Source organism: Sturnira hondurensis, unplaced genomic scaffold (assembly GCF_014824575.4).
Source record: "Sturnira hondurensis isolate 20B ecotype Veracruz unplaced genomic scaffold, ASM1482457v3 Scaffold0022566, whole genome shotgun sequence".
NCBI classification, from domain to species: domain Eukaryota; kingdom Metazoa; phylum Chordata; class Mammalia; order Chiroptera; family Phyllostomidae; genus Sturnira; species Sturnira hondurensis.
Genome location: NW_028095197.1, coordinates 7904162 through 7923279, shown reverse-complemented (window position 1 = coordinate 7923279; position 19118 = coordinate 7904162). Strand labels below are relative to the sequence as shown.

General features: G+C 41.6%; 1 protein-coding gene across 4 annotated transcripts in view; it reads right to left on the bottom strand.

Annotated features, from left to right (window-relative positions):
• Window positions 1–19118, bottom strand: part of MELK (maternal embryonic leucine zipper kinase) — a 76228-nt gene that overhangs the window by 19564 nt on the left and 37546 nt on the right. For all 4 annotated transcript variants that reach the window (XM_037036027.1, XM_037036030.1, XM_037036029.1 and 1 more), the window contains 3 exons: window positions 15812–15880; window positions 12956–13054; window positions 6556–6642 (listed from right to left, as the gene is read on the bottom strand). In XM_037036027.1, coding sequence (XP_036891922.1) covers window positions 6556–6642; window positions 12956–13054; window positions 15812–15880 — 255 coding nt within the window. The remainder of the gene's footprint in view (window positions 1–6555; window positions 6643–12955; window positions 13055–15811; window positions 15881–19118) is intronic.

Genomic DNA, 19118 nt, shown 5'->3' with positions numbered 1-19118 from the left:
ATCCTTCCATTGTAATTTTGTAATTTTAGTAATCAGTATTTGTATTATTATTATGTAAATATATAGTATTCACAACTAAGTAAAGGTAATGTTCAAATATCTCATTAGTAAACCAACCATTCAGAACAGAGGCCAAGAGATGAGTAGGATCCTGGGGACCCCTGTCCTGCCGAGTCTTAACCTTTTAATGATGGATCTGAGGTGGGACTGGAGGTAGGTGTCTAGGCCTAAGGGAGTAACAGGGCCACAGCGAGGGTACTCAGGGGAGTAGTTTGTTACCAATCACTATACAAATACTAGTATCTCTCCTGGCTGGTGCAGCTCAGTGCACTGAACATGGGCCTGTGAACCAAAGGGTCTCTGGTTCCATTCCCAGCCAGGGCACATGCCTGGGTTGCGGGCCAGGTCCCCAGTAGGGAGCATGGAAGAGGCAACCACACACTGATGTTTTTCTCCCTCTCTTTCTCTCTAAGAATAAATAAATAAAATCTTTAAACAAAAACCAAACAAACAAATATTCGTATCTTACACCCAGTATGGCCACACTGGCTGAGCATCAGCCCTGCAGCTAAAAGACATGTGTTGCTATCCGAGCATTTCCCCCTTTTATAACTCAGTTTTTCCTGAAGTTAGAACTTTTAAAGGCAGTCATTCATCTTAACTCCACAGTCTCCAACACACTTCACCTCCTCTCAACGTGTTCACACATATCAAATAATCTGTCTCCTTCTCTAGCTCCCTTTTGGAAACATTCCGCCTGATGTCTGCATTCCACACCGCACTCTGGACTGGCTCCTTTCTCAGCCTGCAACTGGACCTCCAGCCTAGGGATTCCCTTTGCCTCTATCCTGCAGCGCAGCCCCACTCCCTAGATCCTAAGTATTCCTCTTTCTCGGTGTACTTTGCTCTAGTGCAACACACCCTCCAGCAACTTCCTGGGGGTGGATGAATGGGAGGCAAATCTTCTGAGAGCTTGCATGTCTGATAAATGACTGCATTCTATTCACACACTTGATTCTACTTTGGCTGAGGATAGAATTCTAGGTTGATAATAATTTTCGGTTTGAAAGGCATGGTTCCACGGTCTTTTCATTTGTAGCATAGCTACCAAAAAATCTAAAGTCTTTCTGATGCCCAGGACTTTGTGTATGGTCGTTTGGTTTTTGTTCCCCAAACCTTTTGGATCTTCTCCTTCTCCTCAGTCGTCTGAAATTTCACTCTAGCAGGACTTTGTCTTCATCTGTCTTGCTAAGCCCTGGTTAAGCCCCTTTGTTCTTAGAAACTCAGTTCTGGAATATTTCTGCAACGGTTTCTTCCCCTTTCCCCTGTTTTGTCTTCCTGCAACTCATGCTATTTGCGTGTAGGACCTTTCTCATCCCCTCTGTTCTGTTTGTGCATCATTTCGTCTTTAGGTTCTACTTGTGAAAGATTTCACATTAACTCATTTTCAAACATTTCTACTGAGCTTTTCATTTCTGGGGTCATGTTTTAAATTTTCAAGAGCTATCTCTTGGAACCGTTCCCTTTTAGTCCTCTTATTCCTATTTCAAGATAGAAATAGCTTCTCTTATCTCTGAGAATATTAATTATCACTTCTTAGCCATTTTCCCCACTTCCTGTTATCTGTTTTTTCCTGAATATTGTTACTTTTTCTTCCTTCTCCCTACCAACCCCATGCCATTTGTTTTGACCTCTGGCTTTCATGTTAGAGGCTTTCCTTAAATATCTGGTGATCTTTGGCAGTCTGTGTCTATTTAAAAGTGAAGAATTATAATAACACAGCTAATTAAAGGCTCTATGGGTAGTCTGGGGCTGCTTATCATCTTGGGGACTTTTCTCCAAGGCAGCGATTTTCAACCGGTGTGTGGCAAGAATTTTCAAAACTTGCCATGCCTGACTACTTAGTCAGGGGCTCTGACCTCTTTTCCCTTAGACTGTCAAGTTAAAAAATGACAACAGCCAACACGACAATAGCTGTCTGGTGAGAATGAATCAAAATTACACTCATTTTTTGTCAGGTGTACCACAGAATTGTAGTAATTAGTTTATGTGTGCCATGAAAGAGGTTGAAAGTCACTACTGTCAGGTAAACAGACAGGAAGCCTGAACTCTCAACCACTGCTATAGTAGGTTTTTCCTCCTGGCTTTCCCCCAAAGATGAATCTTCGAATATTTTCCCCGCCCCCACTGCAAGCAGGATGAAATCCTAGTCCCAGCATTCTCACAGCTGAACAGTGAAGGGGGTGAGAGGCAGGGGTTCACTGTTCAATATGAGGACTGTGTGTCCCTGTATCCTTTCCACATGCCTCACCACCCCACCCGAGCTGGGCCTGGTACACCAGTGCCTCTGGTTCCATGTCTCCGATCTTCTGCTGGGGTCGGGAAGAGGTGGCTGTCCTGATGCACGAGGTAGAGAAAGGGACCTAGGGGACTAACTGCCTCTAATACAGACTTTCAACCCATCTTCCCTGTTCCCACCCTGCTCACATCCCTGATTTCAGAGCTTCCCAGCACTGCTGACCCCTAGGCCCTTCCGGAGCTCTAACGCCCCAATCGGTTTGCTTTTGCCCTTCCCCACTGCAGGTGCTTGGGCTTTCAGCTTCCTCCAAAACACTACGCCAGCTACCACTCACCCACTTCATAAGTTCCAAACTTTTAGTGCATTACTCTCGTCTACTACGCCAGCTACCACTCACCCACTTCATAAGTTCCAAACTTTTAGTGCATTACTCTCGTCTCCTCTTTTATTCTCTTCATTGTGAATTTTTTGCCCTTTATCCTTCTGTTATCTTAGTGAGGTTTTAGGAAGTGTTGAAGGCAAACGTATTTGTTCAATCCACTGTGTTTAACTGAAAATTTCTAAATAATGCGCTCATAAGACTATGGACTCTCTCTGCCCAATACTGAATAATATTTAAATGCTTAGTGTCTCCTCACTAAGTACATTACCCAAAGAGGTTTACTACCAATTCTGCTTTTGTTAATAAATTTTATCAATTCATATTTTAGATGGCCACAACCACAGTATATGCTTTGAAATTTATATCATGGATCTACCCATCTAGTGGGAGAAGTATAAATTGTGATAAATTATCACAGGATGCTTCCTTTAATCCAGACGGGGCAGGGGGAAGGCAGAAAAGGTTTCAGGGAAAAGGTACTTGGGAACTGAATGGAAACTAAGTCGTTCAGTTTCCAGAAATCGAAGGAGACAGATAGTTAGAAATGAGGAAGTTCCAAAGGCATCTGCAGCAAGTGCAAAATATTCTAAAGAAAGCTCAGCCGGACATCCTAGGCCAGACAGCCTGAGTTCGTGAAATAGTCACTTTACCCCCCACAAGTAGCTAGACTTGAGGCAGAAGGCTTGGAGAGAATAGATAAAACAGAAATGAGGAAGTCCTGGGAGGCTGACATCAAAGTAAGTCGCTGACATTGACACCAACATCCTGAATTCTGGAAACAGTCTTGTAATAGCATAGTAATACTTAAAACCACAGCCGGGCCTGCACACTTTGATCCTAAACAATCTATAGTACACTTTAGCATTATTATAATCTGATTGTAATAAATTAGCACCGTGGTTTTTACCCCCGAAATGGGCAATCAGGAAGAACTATGAGTAATCACATGCATCGTAGCAGAAAAATTATATAACTTCTAATGCACGCGCAGTAAAAAGTAGATTAAGAATAGGGAATTAAAAGCCTTATAAAATTACAACCCCTCAGACAACAAGGGGCATTTCTGCATTCAGGAGATTGGCTTGCTTCTACATTCTGTGGAGTGTATTGTTCTTAATAAAGCTTTCTCACTTTCCTTTACTTGTCCAATTCTTTGTTCACAATCACCAACGACCTGGTTATGTGTGCACACCTGTGACAAAACTACATTAAAGATTTTTTCCCCACCTCCCACATCTATAGTCTCATCTATGATAGCCAGCTTTTTAAAAAAAGATGCCATAGCCTTTGTTGGTGTAACTCAGTGGATTGAGCGCAGGCCTGCTAACCAAAGGGTTGCTGGTTCAATTCCCAGTCAGGGCACATGCCTGAAGTGTAGGCCAGGTCCCCAATTGGGGGGGGGGGGGGGGGGGGAANGGGGCTGGGGGGTGTGAGAAGCAACGACACATTGATGCTTCTCTCCCTCTCCTTCTCCTTTCTCTAAAAATAAATAAATAAAATCTTTTAAAAATACCATAAAGTAATTACAGTTAATGGCTAAGAAAAAAGCTGCTACTTGCTTATCAACAATGGCATGACCCAGGCACTGCAAAGACCCCCTGGACAGTGCTACGGTTTTAAATGGAGTTTCCCAAGCATGCCTAGGAGTCTGACAACCAGCCTCTCAGCTCTCTTTTCCCCTACACTAAAAAACCTCATCATTTTTATAACTTCTTTGCTCTAGCCGCTGCATACTACTCATTATGATAAGATGTACACGGGAGTTCTGTGTTGAATAACAGGTATATCAACCCATTAGTTATGCTTTCAGGTGATGTCAATCTACAAGTCTAACACAATCAATGTTGCCCTTATCTTGTAGACAGTTCCCTCTTTTGAAAGTCAAATGTCTGTAAGTAAAGCAATAGGTTTTAACCTGTTATAAAAAAGCTACCATTTCTAGAAAACTAAAAACATTTTTAAATCTCCTGATTATTCAGGCAGGCCAAATATTAAAGAACCACCCAGGCAGCTGGGCTGAGGAGAGGAGGCCATGGGTACAGAGGGTTGGAGAAATCCTTCCCCTGACCTTGCTCCCAAGGCCCCCAGTCTGTAAACACCCACTGCCAGAATACATGGGCATTTTCATTGCAGGGACAGGTAAAGGGATGACTTGGTCTGAATAGGTTCTCAGTGAAGTTCCCCTACCACATGACTGGCAGCTCCCACAATCCAGAGCCAATCATAGCTGAAAGAACAGGGAAAAGTAAGGAAAACCATGAGGCGGGAGCTCTAGCGCCACGGTTGGGAATCTCAAGAGGGCTGCAATGAGAGAGCTCAACATGAAACTCTGACTTCTGTGTATAAAAAGCAGTTTAAGAGTGCTCATGTACAAAGTAAAAGTGGGCGTTCTATCAGTTGAATGGTTTGGGAATAACATTCTTTCTCGCTTCTTGTGCAAAGATTAGCAGCACCATGTCGGCACAGAACACACGAAACTGATCTCTCTGTCCTAACTCCCCCACAAGTAGAAGCAGAGCTCCCAGGATGTCAGAAAAATAAGCTGATCTCAAACCTGGCTTTCCTGAGGCTCTAGAACTTAGGACCAATGTGAATTCTCTGTGACTACCTGGACCAGGACTTCTCAACCTCAGCCCTGTTGACATCTGACCTGGATAATTCTGTACTGTGAGAAACTAGTCTGTGCACTGAAGGATATCTGGAACACCCCTGCACTCTGCCAGGTTTGCCATTAGCACACAAACAAACCCCAAGTGTGAGAAACAAAAATGTTCCTAGGGGCAAAAATCACTCCCAGTTGAGAACCACTGACATAGACCAAGGCTTCTCAAGCTATAATGTACCGTAAATCACTCAGGGATTTTATTATGATGCAGATTCTGATTTAGTAGATCGGAGGTGGGGCCTGAGCTTCTGCTTTTCTAATAAAAACAAAGTGATGCTGATGCTGCTGGTCCTAGAGCACACTTTAAATAGCAAGAATCTAGTCATCCTTCTGGCCGCATGTTGCTATCACTTGGGAAGCTTTTAAAAGTATTGCTACCTAGGCCATCCCCCAGACCAATGAGATCATAATCTCTGAGGGTGGGACCAAGGCTTCAGAATTAGTTTCAAGTTCCCAGGTTTGAGTCCAATGTTCAGCTAAGGTTAAGGAGAGGTACTGTATTCATCCCTAGGACTGAAAGATAAGTACAGATGTAGACGGGAATTTAAGAATGAGGGAAGAGTACAGGAGAAGAGAAACTATCACTTTCCTCACGGCATTTTTGATCTTGGCCACGCCTAGTTCTCAGAATAACTGAGAAACTTGGATGTAACACCAGAACACAGTCTCTATCATAACAGAGATAGAGATTCATTACACACGTTGTTTGCTGTATCAGAAGTGAAGAAAACAGCCCCTAGTTCCATTTCACTGCTAGTTTTCAAAATTGTATTTATGGACCAAATAAAGGATGCTAATTTAAAGAATTTTTTCAATGATTCTTGAAATTCTGAGTATGCTATTTTTAAGACTCAGATTTAAAACATTCACACATGAATCTCAATGTGTGAATCTCATGCCAAATTTCAAATGACATAATGTATAGGATTTGCTCTGAAATACCTAGTTGGACAGTGCAGATGGGGGAGGTACTGGGACACAGACAAAACAAGCAAAATGTTAGTGATGTGGGGATGATGAGTACACGAAAGACAATGTATGGTGATGCCACTTACTGAGATGAGGAAAACTGAGAGAGGTACAGGGTGAAAGAGGAGACTGGTGGGAACTCAAGAGATCAATTTCGGTACCTTATTTTCAATGTACTGATAAAATCAAGAACAATGAAATAAAAGGTGTTACTCTCAAATTCATGCTGTCATTTCTTACCAGTGAAATTACATCCTCCATTGTTTGCCTGTTGTCTCTGTGATGCACAGAAAGCTCCGTTACACAATCTTCATCAAGGGGAATAAGCTACAAAAAAATTGCATAAACTTTATTACAAAATATGTGTTTGGAAAATTTTAAATTATCATAATTACCCTGTAAAAGCAAACACCAAGATGTAAAAGCAACATGAGTTTGTCAAATTCTTGGGTAAGAATAAACATTCTCCATAATTTTTAAAGATATAAGCAGATGACGATAATTCAAGAAGATGAGATCTTTCCCAGCTCTTCACAGCCTCACCATCATCTGATCAGTTTTTAAAATTCTGTTAACACAGCCACAGGACTATAACTCCTTCTGACCACAGGACGGCACTGGCATTTTCATCAAAGAGCGGTCACCTGGGCATCTAAAACCAGTGACTGGACAACAGACTCCTAAAGACTGCAATGGGACTTGCAGCAGATTGTCCCTCGGGTTAACTTGGGGTTCAGCACAATCCCAAGAGTCCTTATGATGGTTCTATACAATCTCCATCATGCTGCAGGTATGAGCAGAACACATTTTAAAAAAGGGAGGCAGCCTCAATTCAAACTTCATTTTGAAATCATCCAAGTATTGAAATTCCTGCATGACGAGACCTCATCAAAAATGTATTCTCAGAACCAAACAAGGATCACATAAGAATGAGAAGGAAGAAGGACCACCCTTCCTCCAGGAAGGGCCTGGCCTGGAGTCGGCCCACAGGAATTCATAAAGTCACATGAGAAGAGAATCTTAAGAAACCTAATTTTAAAGTCGTCTTCCCCATGTGAGAAGTCTCTTCACAACAGCCCCAGTAACTGATGTTTCACTTTCTGCTTAAACTGCTCCTTTACCAGACATTTGAAACGGTTAGCTTCTCCCTCCTGTCCCCTTAGGTCTGCCTCCCTGTGACCCTTATTCACTGTGAGCCAATACAATCTGACAGATAACAGGTTTCGGAACTAGACAGACCTTGGTTTTAATTGTGGCATCATTAAACAACTGTGTGACATTGAGCATATCACAATACCTCTCTGAGCCTCAGTTTCATCATCTGTAAAAAAGAGAAGGCATCTGCCTTGTCACAGATATAACATGTGGAGGGCCCGGTCCACTCCACGTGTGGACCGGGCACTACACACACACCCAAGTTAAATACAAAAATGCATACAAAAAGCCAGCCAATTATTCCGGAATATCTGAATAGAAAAGGCGCTTAAAAACCAGTTAACTATTTTTACTATCAGTCATAATTCTACCTCTTCTTTGGTATAAAAGCCGTTTGGAAATCTGAATATTCCTATTACAGACAACCTTTCCTCTACAAGTTTTCTCTTTCCCATCCTTTAAACCACCCTTCTAATGACGAACTCCCCTTAACATTCAGGCCCTTTCTTTCTATCACACCATCCAGGTTGTCAAGTGTTAAAAATAAGTTTTTGCTGTGTTACTTTGACCTTGGCAGCATCCAAAACTTTAAAACCCTCCTTCACAAAGGGCTCACCCTCAGACACCCAGACACTTTACCACCCAGTTAGGCACCTCCTTGTTAATGCCATCACTTCCATGACCTTAAGTTACTCTCTTGGGGAGGGGAAGGTAGGGGAGGGGGAGGAAGGATGAACCCTTTACTTTCCCATAGCCTTCTGCTCTGCACCTTTACCACAGGGTTTGTGCGGGAAAGGAGAAAAGGATAAGGAATAGGTGCTATCTTCTTTTCTGGGCCCCTAAATTAAAAAGAAGGAAAAGAATGGTATGGACAAGAAACCAGTCTGAAAAGTATGGCTCACTTTTTAAGTACCTGAATTCTCAGCCACACATACCCAAGTTAAATTAAATACAAAAACACATACCAAAAGCCAGCCAATTATTTTGGGTTGTCTGTGCCCAGTTCTACAAATAGAACAGAATATAACTTCTATTTGATATAATACTTAGGTACTAGAGTTATATGTAAAAACTGTAGGAGATCATGCATAGAGTTATAGAATAGAATCTATTCCCTAAATCTACAAGTAAATCTGAATCATTTTTATAGTTTATTCTTTTTCTAAATTTAATCTCTAGTGTATTTTTTCCATTACCTTTATAGTTTACTCTTGATGAAACACAATATTGAGAAAGAAAAGCAAATACTTTGAAAAGCAAGAACAATCCCTTACACCTCTTCTGTATATAAGTGGTTTGATCCCCGTAACAGCTCTGTAAGGCAGGCAAGACAGATGAATGACATAACATGCAAAGCCACTCTGTGAATGCCGAAACATAACCTGAACACGTGAGACACATCAGCACACCCATATCAGAGATTAGAAAATTATACATCAGAAAAATGCATGCAATCTGCCCAAGTCTGGCATTTTTCATTCCTAGCCCAGGGCTTTTTCTTCCCCACCACACAACCACCTCTCCATGACTCTGCTCCGGTAGCTATTCCAACAGAGACCAGACAAGAAATGCTTCTCGCAAAGGCTACAGCTACACAGGATACAGGGCCTGAGGCTGAACTAGCTGACCTATCAGATCAACTAGTTCAGCCCTCCTGTCTGGGTCCAAATCTTGGTTCTACACTTACTAGTTGTTTGACCTTGGGCAAGTTACTTCATGATTCTGTGTCTCAGTTGCCTCCTCTGATAAATAGGGACAATAACAACATCTACTTCAAAGGGTTGGTATAAAGATGAAATGAGTTCCAGAAGTGAAAAACATAAAGCCCAGAGAATAGCCCCTGACTCAAAGGTATTACCCTAAAGGCTTTATCTATATTATAGTGTAGTATAATATCCAGAAAGTTCTTGCTATGATAGCACACTATTCTATTACTATAAGTATTCAATAAATATTAGCAATTATTATACTACGATGTAAGAAAAACGATATACGCTTTTGGTACACTCAAACTACGTATTTTACTTTATAGTGCACCTCACATTAAAATAATTTTTGGTGTTAAAATCAGAGACTTTCTTCATTCTGGCACCTGCTCTGCTGCAAACAGTAGTGTATCCTATCCTATTAGAATCATGGCTGAGAACACAGGCAAAGCCCTCCCACACATGGAGAAATGATGACCCCCAATGGCTGGAGACAGGCATTTGCACCACCTGCTCTCCACCTCACAAGGGACACCTCCCCGCTGCCCCGCTCAGGCACCTGTGCACTCTGCTGTTCTCAGCCCTCGGTGTTGAGAGCTGTTAGAATTAAGTTGCAGCTATAATTGCATTCGCTCAATAGATACTATGTCATGAAGGGCCAAAGGTGACATGGAGAAAAAATGTCAGGAGCTGACAGTCACAGGAGAATCAGGAGGAGTGTCAGCTTAGGCTACATGACCATTACAGTGGGCGGAGTAATGACAAGGGGCTAAAAGAAGTACAGTCTGTTTTTCTAAGACCAGCTGGCCATAGCGAAGAGTATTTCTATTTATTGGTGTGATTGTGCCCAAAAGCAGACATTTCCCAGTGCCACCAAGTCTGCACTGTGGCATGTCTGAGACACACCTCCGAGCTATTCTGTTGACACACGCACGTGTCCCACTTTGCTGCCCAAGTTTTAATGGATCATCAGAGAACATCTCCAATGATCTGAAAAGGCTATTAAAATACTACTTCTTTAAAGTATTAAACACTTTTCTTTTTTTTAAATATTTTATTTATTGATTTTTAGAGAGAAGAAGGGAGGGAGAATGAGAGGGAGAGAAACAACAATGTATGGTTGCTCCTCCTGTGTCCCCTACTGGGGACCTGGCCCACAACCCAGACATGTGTCCTGACTGGGAATCAAACTGGTGGTTCACAGGCTGGCGCTCAATCCACTGAGCCACACCAGCCAGGGCTAAAGTGTCAAAATACTTTTCTAACTACATATCTCTGTGAGGCTACATTTTCTTCACATGCTTCGATGAAAAGAACATTATCTAAACTCACTGAATGCAAAAGCAGATGAGTATCCAAGTGTCTTCTATTAAAGCCAGATGTAACAGAAATTCACAAAGATGTAAAGCAATGGCACTCTTTTCACTAAATTTATTTGTTAAACAGTTACTTTTCATTTCTCAACTTCCTTATTTATCAATAGGGAATAAGAATTTTACCAACCTTAGCCCTGGCTGGCATAGCTCAGTGGATTGAGCGCGGGCCTGCGAACCAACCGATCGCGGTTCAATTCCCAGTCAGGACACATGTCTGGGTTGCAGGCCAGTTCCCAGCAGGGGACTCACGGGAGGCAACCATACATTGATATTTCTCTCCTTCTCTCCTTCCCTTCCCCTCTAAAGATAAATAAATAAAATCTTAAAAAAAAAAAAAGAATTTTACCAACCTTAAAGGGTACACCCTCCCTAGTGTTCTGGCCTTTGGCATGTGGCTTGCTTTGGGGAATGGGACACTAGTAAGCAGGATGCAAGCAGAGGCTTGAAAAATGAGTATTAGGGTTTGCCCACTTTCTCGTTTTTCTTGGAGGAATCCAGCCATCATATCAAGAAGCCCAGGCTAGTCGACTGCCCGCGATGTGGCCCAACAAGTAGCCAGCCCAAACAGCTGGTCTTTTGGGTGACACGCGGACCACCCAGCCACAGCTCAGGCACCAGGTGACTGCAGTCACACAAGAAGGCCCAGGTGAAGAGCCACACAAGAACCGCCCAGCTGAGCCAGCCCAAATTGCTGATCTACAGAATGGTTCATTAGTACTGTTTTAAGTCACTGAATTTTGGAGTGATTTTCAAAACAGCAATAGTTAACTATTATACAAAGTCTACATGTCCTTTAGTAATCACATTTTTACCAAGTTCAAGTGCCATTTGTTAAAAAAAAATTTTGACATTAATGTAGGAATAATTATTTAAATGATTGCTTAAACTTGCATAACACTTTATATTATAGTCCTTTCATACATATATTAGACCAGTTCTCAGGTGTGGTTCCAAGATCACTGAGGATCTCCAAGGACAAAACAATTTTTATAATAATACAGTTTTTCATTTTTCACCACATTAACATTTGCACGGATGGGACAAAAGCAGTGATGAGTAAAACTGCTGGTGCCTGAGTAAAAAAATCAATGCAAGGGCACCACTGACGAACATACTGTATTCTTCGCAGTGCACTCAGTTTAAAAAAATCCAGTTTCAATGAAGACTATCATTGATGATGCAGTAAAAAGTTTTAGTTTTATTTAGACTTGGATGTCTGGTGAACAGTTTCTCAAAAATGAACAAAATGAACTTGTCACTTCAAAGAAAACAAATGGTAGCATTTGTTGCCAATAATGTGGAGTATTAAGCAAAACTTAGAATTTTGGGAAACTTACATTTGCCACCATGAACTTGATGGTTTTCCAATAATTAAGACCTTTCTGATGAGATCAGTAGTGACTTTAAGAAATGTGGGTTTTTAAAACATATATAGTATAATGAAAGGTGTTAATATTTGGAACATCTGCATAAATAAGTGAACAGACATTTTCCAAATGACCAACACCTAATGTTACCTGGGAAAAGATTCAATGGACAGACTAGTGGACTTTAACGTAATAAAAAAGTTCATAGATGTGGTGTCAGATTCCACATGCAGCTAACCTTTAGGAAGCTGCCACTTGTCAAGTTTCAATGGAATATCAAAGACTATGCCCAACTGTCTGGAAAAGCCATTAAAATACTTATCCATTTTCCCACTATGTAGCTGTGTGAGGCTGCATTTTCTTCATATGCTTTAATCAAAATTGACTGAATGCAGGTCAGATCCCAGTGTCTTCTATTAAGCTAGACTTTAAAGAAATTTGCAAAAATGTAAAACGATACTACTCTTCTTACTAAATTTATTTTTCATAAAAATGTTTATTTGTGATAAAATGTAATAAGTGTACTACTGTTACTTTTAAATGACTCAATAAACAAATGTTAAGAGCATAAAGGAGTCTCCAGACTGGAAAGTTTAGGAACCTAACCATAACCTCGTTACTACTCTGGGAATTAGACAACCGGTTTAACCTCCTTTTTACAGACGAACAAGCAGCTTTGGCAAAGTTAAGTAACCTGTCCATGATTCCCAGAGCACCGACCACAAGCCTGATTACACAGGAGAAACACCTGGGAGCTTTAAAAATACCCATTAATTGTTCTGGAACGGAGCACACGCTTCTTTTTAAAGGTCCCAGTGATTCTCATGCACAGTCCGGGTTAATAACCACTCTCCTAGAGATAAACAGGCAAATACGGCATATAATTAGGTTGCAAGTCTCCCAAACACCAATCTGACAAGTAAGTCTGTGAAGTACATTTTATTTTATGTTGCAGACGATATCATTGTAGGTTATGAATCCACACAAAGATCACATAAAGTTTTTAAAAAATTCTACTGGACTGCATTTTACTTACAGGATTCTTGCTTTGCCACTCAACGGGACAGTTGTAATCTTGCATGACCCAGGGATGGTTCAATAGGTTTTTCACAGAAATCCGTTTCTTTGGGTCCACCTAGTGGCCATTGAGAAGTAGCTAGAGATTAGCATTCCAAACGAAGAACGCACGCAGAACGACTCTTTTCCTTCTGAGAACTCAAAATTCATCAGAACAGATGTAAACTTTATCATCACAAAAATGCTGTCAAAGACCTTAAAATGGCCTTGGAATAAATTCTTTTAAAAAGGCGATAGAGGCAAGAAAACTATAGCAACCAACATAGGCTTAGAAGATGAATGTTTAACAAACACGAACTTCATTGGTATGGACATTATTCATGAAATTCAGTCAATCTATTGTATGATGTAATAGTCTTTTGCTGGAAAACCTATTCACAGGAAATATTCACCAATTTAATATTCAAACAGCCACAATGCAGGGCATTCACACTGAATATGCAATCTCTACCTCCCGAAGAGCTTACAGTCACATAGAACAAGTTGAAAAGCGCACCTTTCTTTTCCATTTGTAATTTTCAAATGTGAGGAGAGGAAAATTAATCAACAAAGATTAAGGTTTTTTTGGCATTTAGAAGAAAGGACGAGGTGCTTTCAATCTCGTTATAGCGATTTGGTGGTCTGGCCCTACTTAATCAAGGTGGGTGAGCCTGAGGCAAATGTTGAATAAAACGTGGAGATGGCATTTAATAGATGGAACTACTGGGAGATTTTCTGAATACATAGTAATGAAAAAAAAATTGCACTAATAAGGTACTCAGCGTTCTCAAAGTGTTTCCTATTAATCTCACTTTATCCTCATGACAACACAGAGGAGCAGTGAGGCCAGGCCCACAATCGCCCTTTCACAGGTCAGAACTCGGTAGGCGGCAGGCATGTGGATTGGCAGGGGGGATGCCAGACCTCAGCATTCCCGATTTTCGTCTTTCACTCTCAGAGGCCATCCCACTAAATCGGTAGTTCTCAAAGTGGGTCCCAGCAGCATCAGTGCCATGTGGGAGCTTGTCAAAAGTGCGAATTCTTAGTCTGGCCCCAGATCTATTGAGTCAGACACCCCCTGAGTGGCACTCAGAAATCTGGGTTTTAACAGGCCCAGAGGGCAATTGCAACACATGCTAAAGTTTGAGAACCACTACACTAGATCACAAGGCCCACTCAATTGGACATGAGCTCATTCAAGCATCTATTGAGTATCTACTACCTACCTAATGTACAAGAGTTGGAGCAAGAAAGCAGAAGATTGTGGAGCAAAAGCTAGTTAAAAAAAATAGACAATATCCAAGAAAAAGAAAGAGAAACCACATCAGCAAAGACAGGCAATAGAAGGCTAAAAGAAAATGCATTTGCAACAGAATTAAGAAAGCATCTAGGACTTCCGCCAAGATGGAGGCATAGGTGGAAGCGCTGTGCCTTCTCCCACAACCAAGTTTGAATATAACAAAGGTTTGGAGAACAAAGACACAGCCAAAGAACAGAAAATTGAATTATACAGAAGTCCGACAAAAACGAACCTTTCAACCGGGACCAGTAAGAGGGGCGGAGCCAGCAGCAGAGCAGGAAAGATTCCCCGACCCAGGCACGGACCCAGTCAGGGTGTGGGACACACTGACCGAGGTCGCACATTCACACAGTGAGACAGACCGCTCAGGCCCCAGCAGGCAAACCCAGTGGCGGAGGGCTGATGGCAGTGGCACATTCGCGTGCAGTGGGACGAAACGCGCGGGTCCCAGTGACGGTGGCAGCTGCAGCCGCAGCGGCAGGAGGTGGCAGACAGGATGCCATTGCTCCTCTTTGACCCCGCCCCCACGTACAGCATCACAACCCAGCGACTGAGTTGCCCTGCTCTGGTGAACACCTAGGGCTCCGATCCTGCTAAGTAACAGGCACAAACAGCCCAAAAGATGGCTCAAGAAGAACTCAAAGCCCCAGAGCCGATAACTCTAAGCAACCAGGAAATAGCCAGCCTCTCAGATGCACAGTTCAAAACACTGGTCATCAGGACGCTCACAGAACTGGTTGATTTCAGTCACAAATTAGAGGAACATATGAAGGCTAAACTAATTGAAATGAAGGGAAATGCACAGGAAACCAACAGTGATGGAAAGGAAACTGGGACTCAAATCAATGGAATGGACCAGAAGGAAGAATGAAACATCCAACCAGAAAGGAATGAAGAAACGAGAATCCAAAAAAATGAGGAGAGGCTTAGGAACCTCCAGGACATCTTTAAATGTTCCAACATCCGAATTATAGGGGTACCAGAAGGGGGAAAGAAACAGCCATGAGTGGAAAACGTATTTGAACAAATAATAAAGGAGAACTTCCCCAGTCTGGAAAAGGAAATAGACTTCCAGGAAATCCAGGAAGCTCAGAGAGTCCCAAAGAAGGTGGACCCAAGAAGGAACACACCAAGGCACATCATAATTACATTAGCCAAGATTAAAATGAAGGAGAGAATCCTAGAAGCAGCAAGAGATAAGGGGGAGAGTCACCTANACTAAGGGGGGGGGAGAATGGTGGGGGAGGGGGTGTGCAGGGTGGAGGGGAATGAAGGGGGGAATAGAACAATTGTAATGGTATAATCAATAAAATATATATATTAAAAATATAAATAAATAAAAAATAAAATAAAATAAAATAAAAAAGAAAGCATCTAGCAGAGGGTATTTGCACAGCAGACACAATGAATGCAATTTTTTGAGCCAATAGCTAATGGTGCTGTCCTCCAAACATAGTACCATCACAGGCTCCTTGATGTTGGGTCAAATAATTCCAATAGTCTTCTTATTCGAAAATACTAAGTAACAAAGTTTACCTGTAGCATTTGTTGAAGAAGCAGAATGCTGCTGGGAGAGAGCCACTTAGGAACCTCGTATTTACCTTTCTAAAAAAAAAAAAACATTTAAAAGAGTTAGGTTCAATCAGCCTTGACACAAATTTCTAAGGTAGCAACATGCTGGAGGTTTACTTCCAAGCTTGAAGACTTCACCCAACTATAAAATTTGATAAACATTACTAATAACATAAGAAATCCATTTCTTGCCTTAAAGAAAAAAATCCGGTTCATTAAATTCTATTACCACCTCTAAACGACCCACACAGCAGAGGACTGGAGTAGAGGCTGTGGAAGGGAAAACACGAAGGCTATAGGGCTTTGGAATCTGCAAGATGCAATGTAATCAATTTTGTATGATTGAAGCAAATTTTAGTTTATAATCTTGGAACGATTATCAACTGACAAAATAAGGTAGCAGAGAAGCATATTTGGTGACAGAACATAGGCTGTGGTTAAGAAGAGGCCACATGTCACCCACAAGGCAGAATTCGGAGTCACTGCGGGAAACCACTGGAGCCACCTTCCAAGGCCAGCACCTCTTTCGGGGACGGGATACTCAGTAACTATAATCACCATGTCACGAACTCAAAATAAGACCAGGGACTTGCTAAACACCAACACATGATAAAATACCTCTACACAACCCGCCACACACCCCTGTTTCTGATTCAGAGGAAATGATACAATCATTTATTCCTCTTAGCAGAGAACAAATTGTTTAATGATGTCAAGATAACAGGTTAATTATTTGAGAAAAATTAAGATTGAATTCTAATTCACAGTGTACACCAAAATTAATTCCACCCAGATTAAAGAGTTAAATGCAAATACAAAACCATAAGAGTACCTAAAGAAAGCTGGGGTGATTATTTTTAGAAGCTTTCCAGACATGACAGCAAAACCAAAAACTATGAAGTCTAACAGATAACAAAATAAAAAGCTGGCATTTCTGTACAGCAAAACCCATCACTAACAAGGTTAATGATCAGCAAATTAAGGAGAAAAAAAACATTTCTACCTAAATGATAAAAGATTACTACATTTCATTACATAAAATACTCTCACAAATCATTAAGATTTTACTAGCACCAAACCCGTTCTTCCCACATTTCCTCCCCCATCTCAGCAAATGGCAACTGCATTCATTATCAGTTGCTCAGACCCAACACCTTGGAGTCATCTTCAGCTCCTCTTTCTCTCACACTCCACACCCAATTCATCAGCAAAATCTATTGGTTCTACACTCAAAATACGTTCAGATTCACCTGTCACTGCCTCCACATCACTGAACTCTCTCATGTGGCACACGGCAGGAAGCTCCGAACTGGTCTTCCTGATTCCACCACTGTCCCCGCAACCTGCTCTCCACTTACCACCACCAATGTTCTTTAAACATCTGGCCTGAGATCACCTTTCCAGCTGCTAGATGGGACACTGCCCGATCCATGAATTGCTTAAAGCCAATTAGATCTTTTTTTTAAAAAAGGAGGGGGGAACCTGGTCATGTCACTTCAATACCTGAAACTCTCCAATGGCTCCCCATCTCGCTCCCAATGAACTCTAAATTCCTTACCCTGGCTCTAAGGCCCTGCCTGGTCTGAATCCCCACATCTAGCCTGCTCCTTGCTACCTCTCCGGTTCACCTCCAGACTCTCCCATACAGCCCCAGCTCCACCCAGATTAAACCTACTTCAAACACAAGTCAAAAACAAGTCACAGTCCTGCCTTAGGGCCTTCGCACTCTGTTCCTTCCACCTACAAAGCTTTCCCCAAATGTCACCAGTGCTTGTGCCTTAATCTTTGGATTTGTAGGTAAATACCAGTGGCATCAGTGAGGCCTCCCCTGGCCACCTTTACAAACAGCATCTCCTCCACTACCCCATCATTCCATGCCTACTTTTCTTTATAGTCCCATCCCCACTTGTCAAGTGACATATTTATTTATTTCCTGCCTCACTACATTAGAATATAAGCTTCTTAATCACAGGGATTTTGTCTGTGCTGTTTACCTATACTATGTCTGGCCCTAGCATATAAAAGATGCTCAATTAATATTTGTTTAATAAGTGAAAAGATGGGGTTTTTTAAAAAGCATACATTCCAAAAGAAAATGGGCAAATAGTCAAAGGTAATGCCAAAACCAAGAACTTTCAATGGCCAATAAACATGCAAATGTTAAATCTAGTAATTAAGAAGTAACTGATTTAAATAAAAATATGATACTATCTGTTGCCTATCAAACTGACAAACTTTAAAATAATCACTATTGCCCTGGCTGGCATGGCTCAGTGGATTGAGTGCCAGCCTGAGAACCAAAGGGTCGCCTGTTCAATTTCCAGTCTCGGACACATGCCTGGGGTTGCAGGCCAGGTCCCCAATGGGGCAACTACACATTGATGTTTCTTTCCCTCTTCCTCCCTTCCCTTCTCTAAAAAGTAAATAAATAAAATCTCTCTAAAAAAATCACTAGTAGTAAGAGTTCAAGGACAAGAGTGCTATATACACAACTGGAGAGTATAAACTTTTATGAAGAGTAATTTGGAAATGCATATGTATAAAAAACATTTAAAATTGCATATCTTCCACCCAGCAATTTCACTTCTAGCAATTTATACTCAGCAAATACTTTGGTATGCAAAACTTTATGAATAGTAACGTCCAGCACAGAATGGTCTATGGTAATTTTGGGAACTAAGGAACATAGTCTGATATGGCAACTTCGGAGGGTCCCCAAAACTAATCAACTACAAAATTAACTGGTAAATACGGGTGAGAAACCTAACGAGGCCCAGGGACACATGGCGAGCACAGACACACACAGGACAATAGTAATGGAACGAGGCTAGAAGGGTGGAGGCGTGCAGGTGGAGGAGCCATTGACTAGCCCTGGCATTGGGGTTCTCTGCTCTTATGAACTGTCTAAAGCATAAGTCTTACCAGAAATCAGTCCAGCTTAAAGGTGAGGGATGAGACAGACAGGTATGGATTTTGATTATGTCAAAAAATAATCAAAGTTTCAAAGAAGCTTTATTGATCAAATAAATTTTTTAAAGATTTTATTTATTTATCTTTAGAAGGGAATAGAAGGAGAGAGGGAGAGAACATCAATGTATGGTTGCCTCTCGTGGATCCCCTGCTGGGACCTGGCCTGCAACCCAGGCATATGCCCCAAATGGGAATCGAACCTCGATCCTCTGGTTCACAGGCCCGTACTCAATCCACTGAGCTACACCAGCCAGGGCTCAAGCAATAAATTTAAAGAGAAGGTGCTAATGTCAAAACAGCT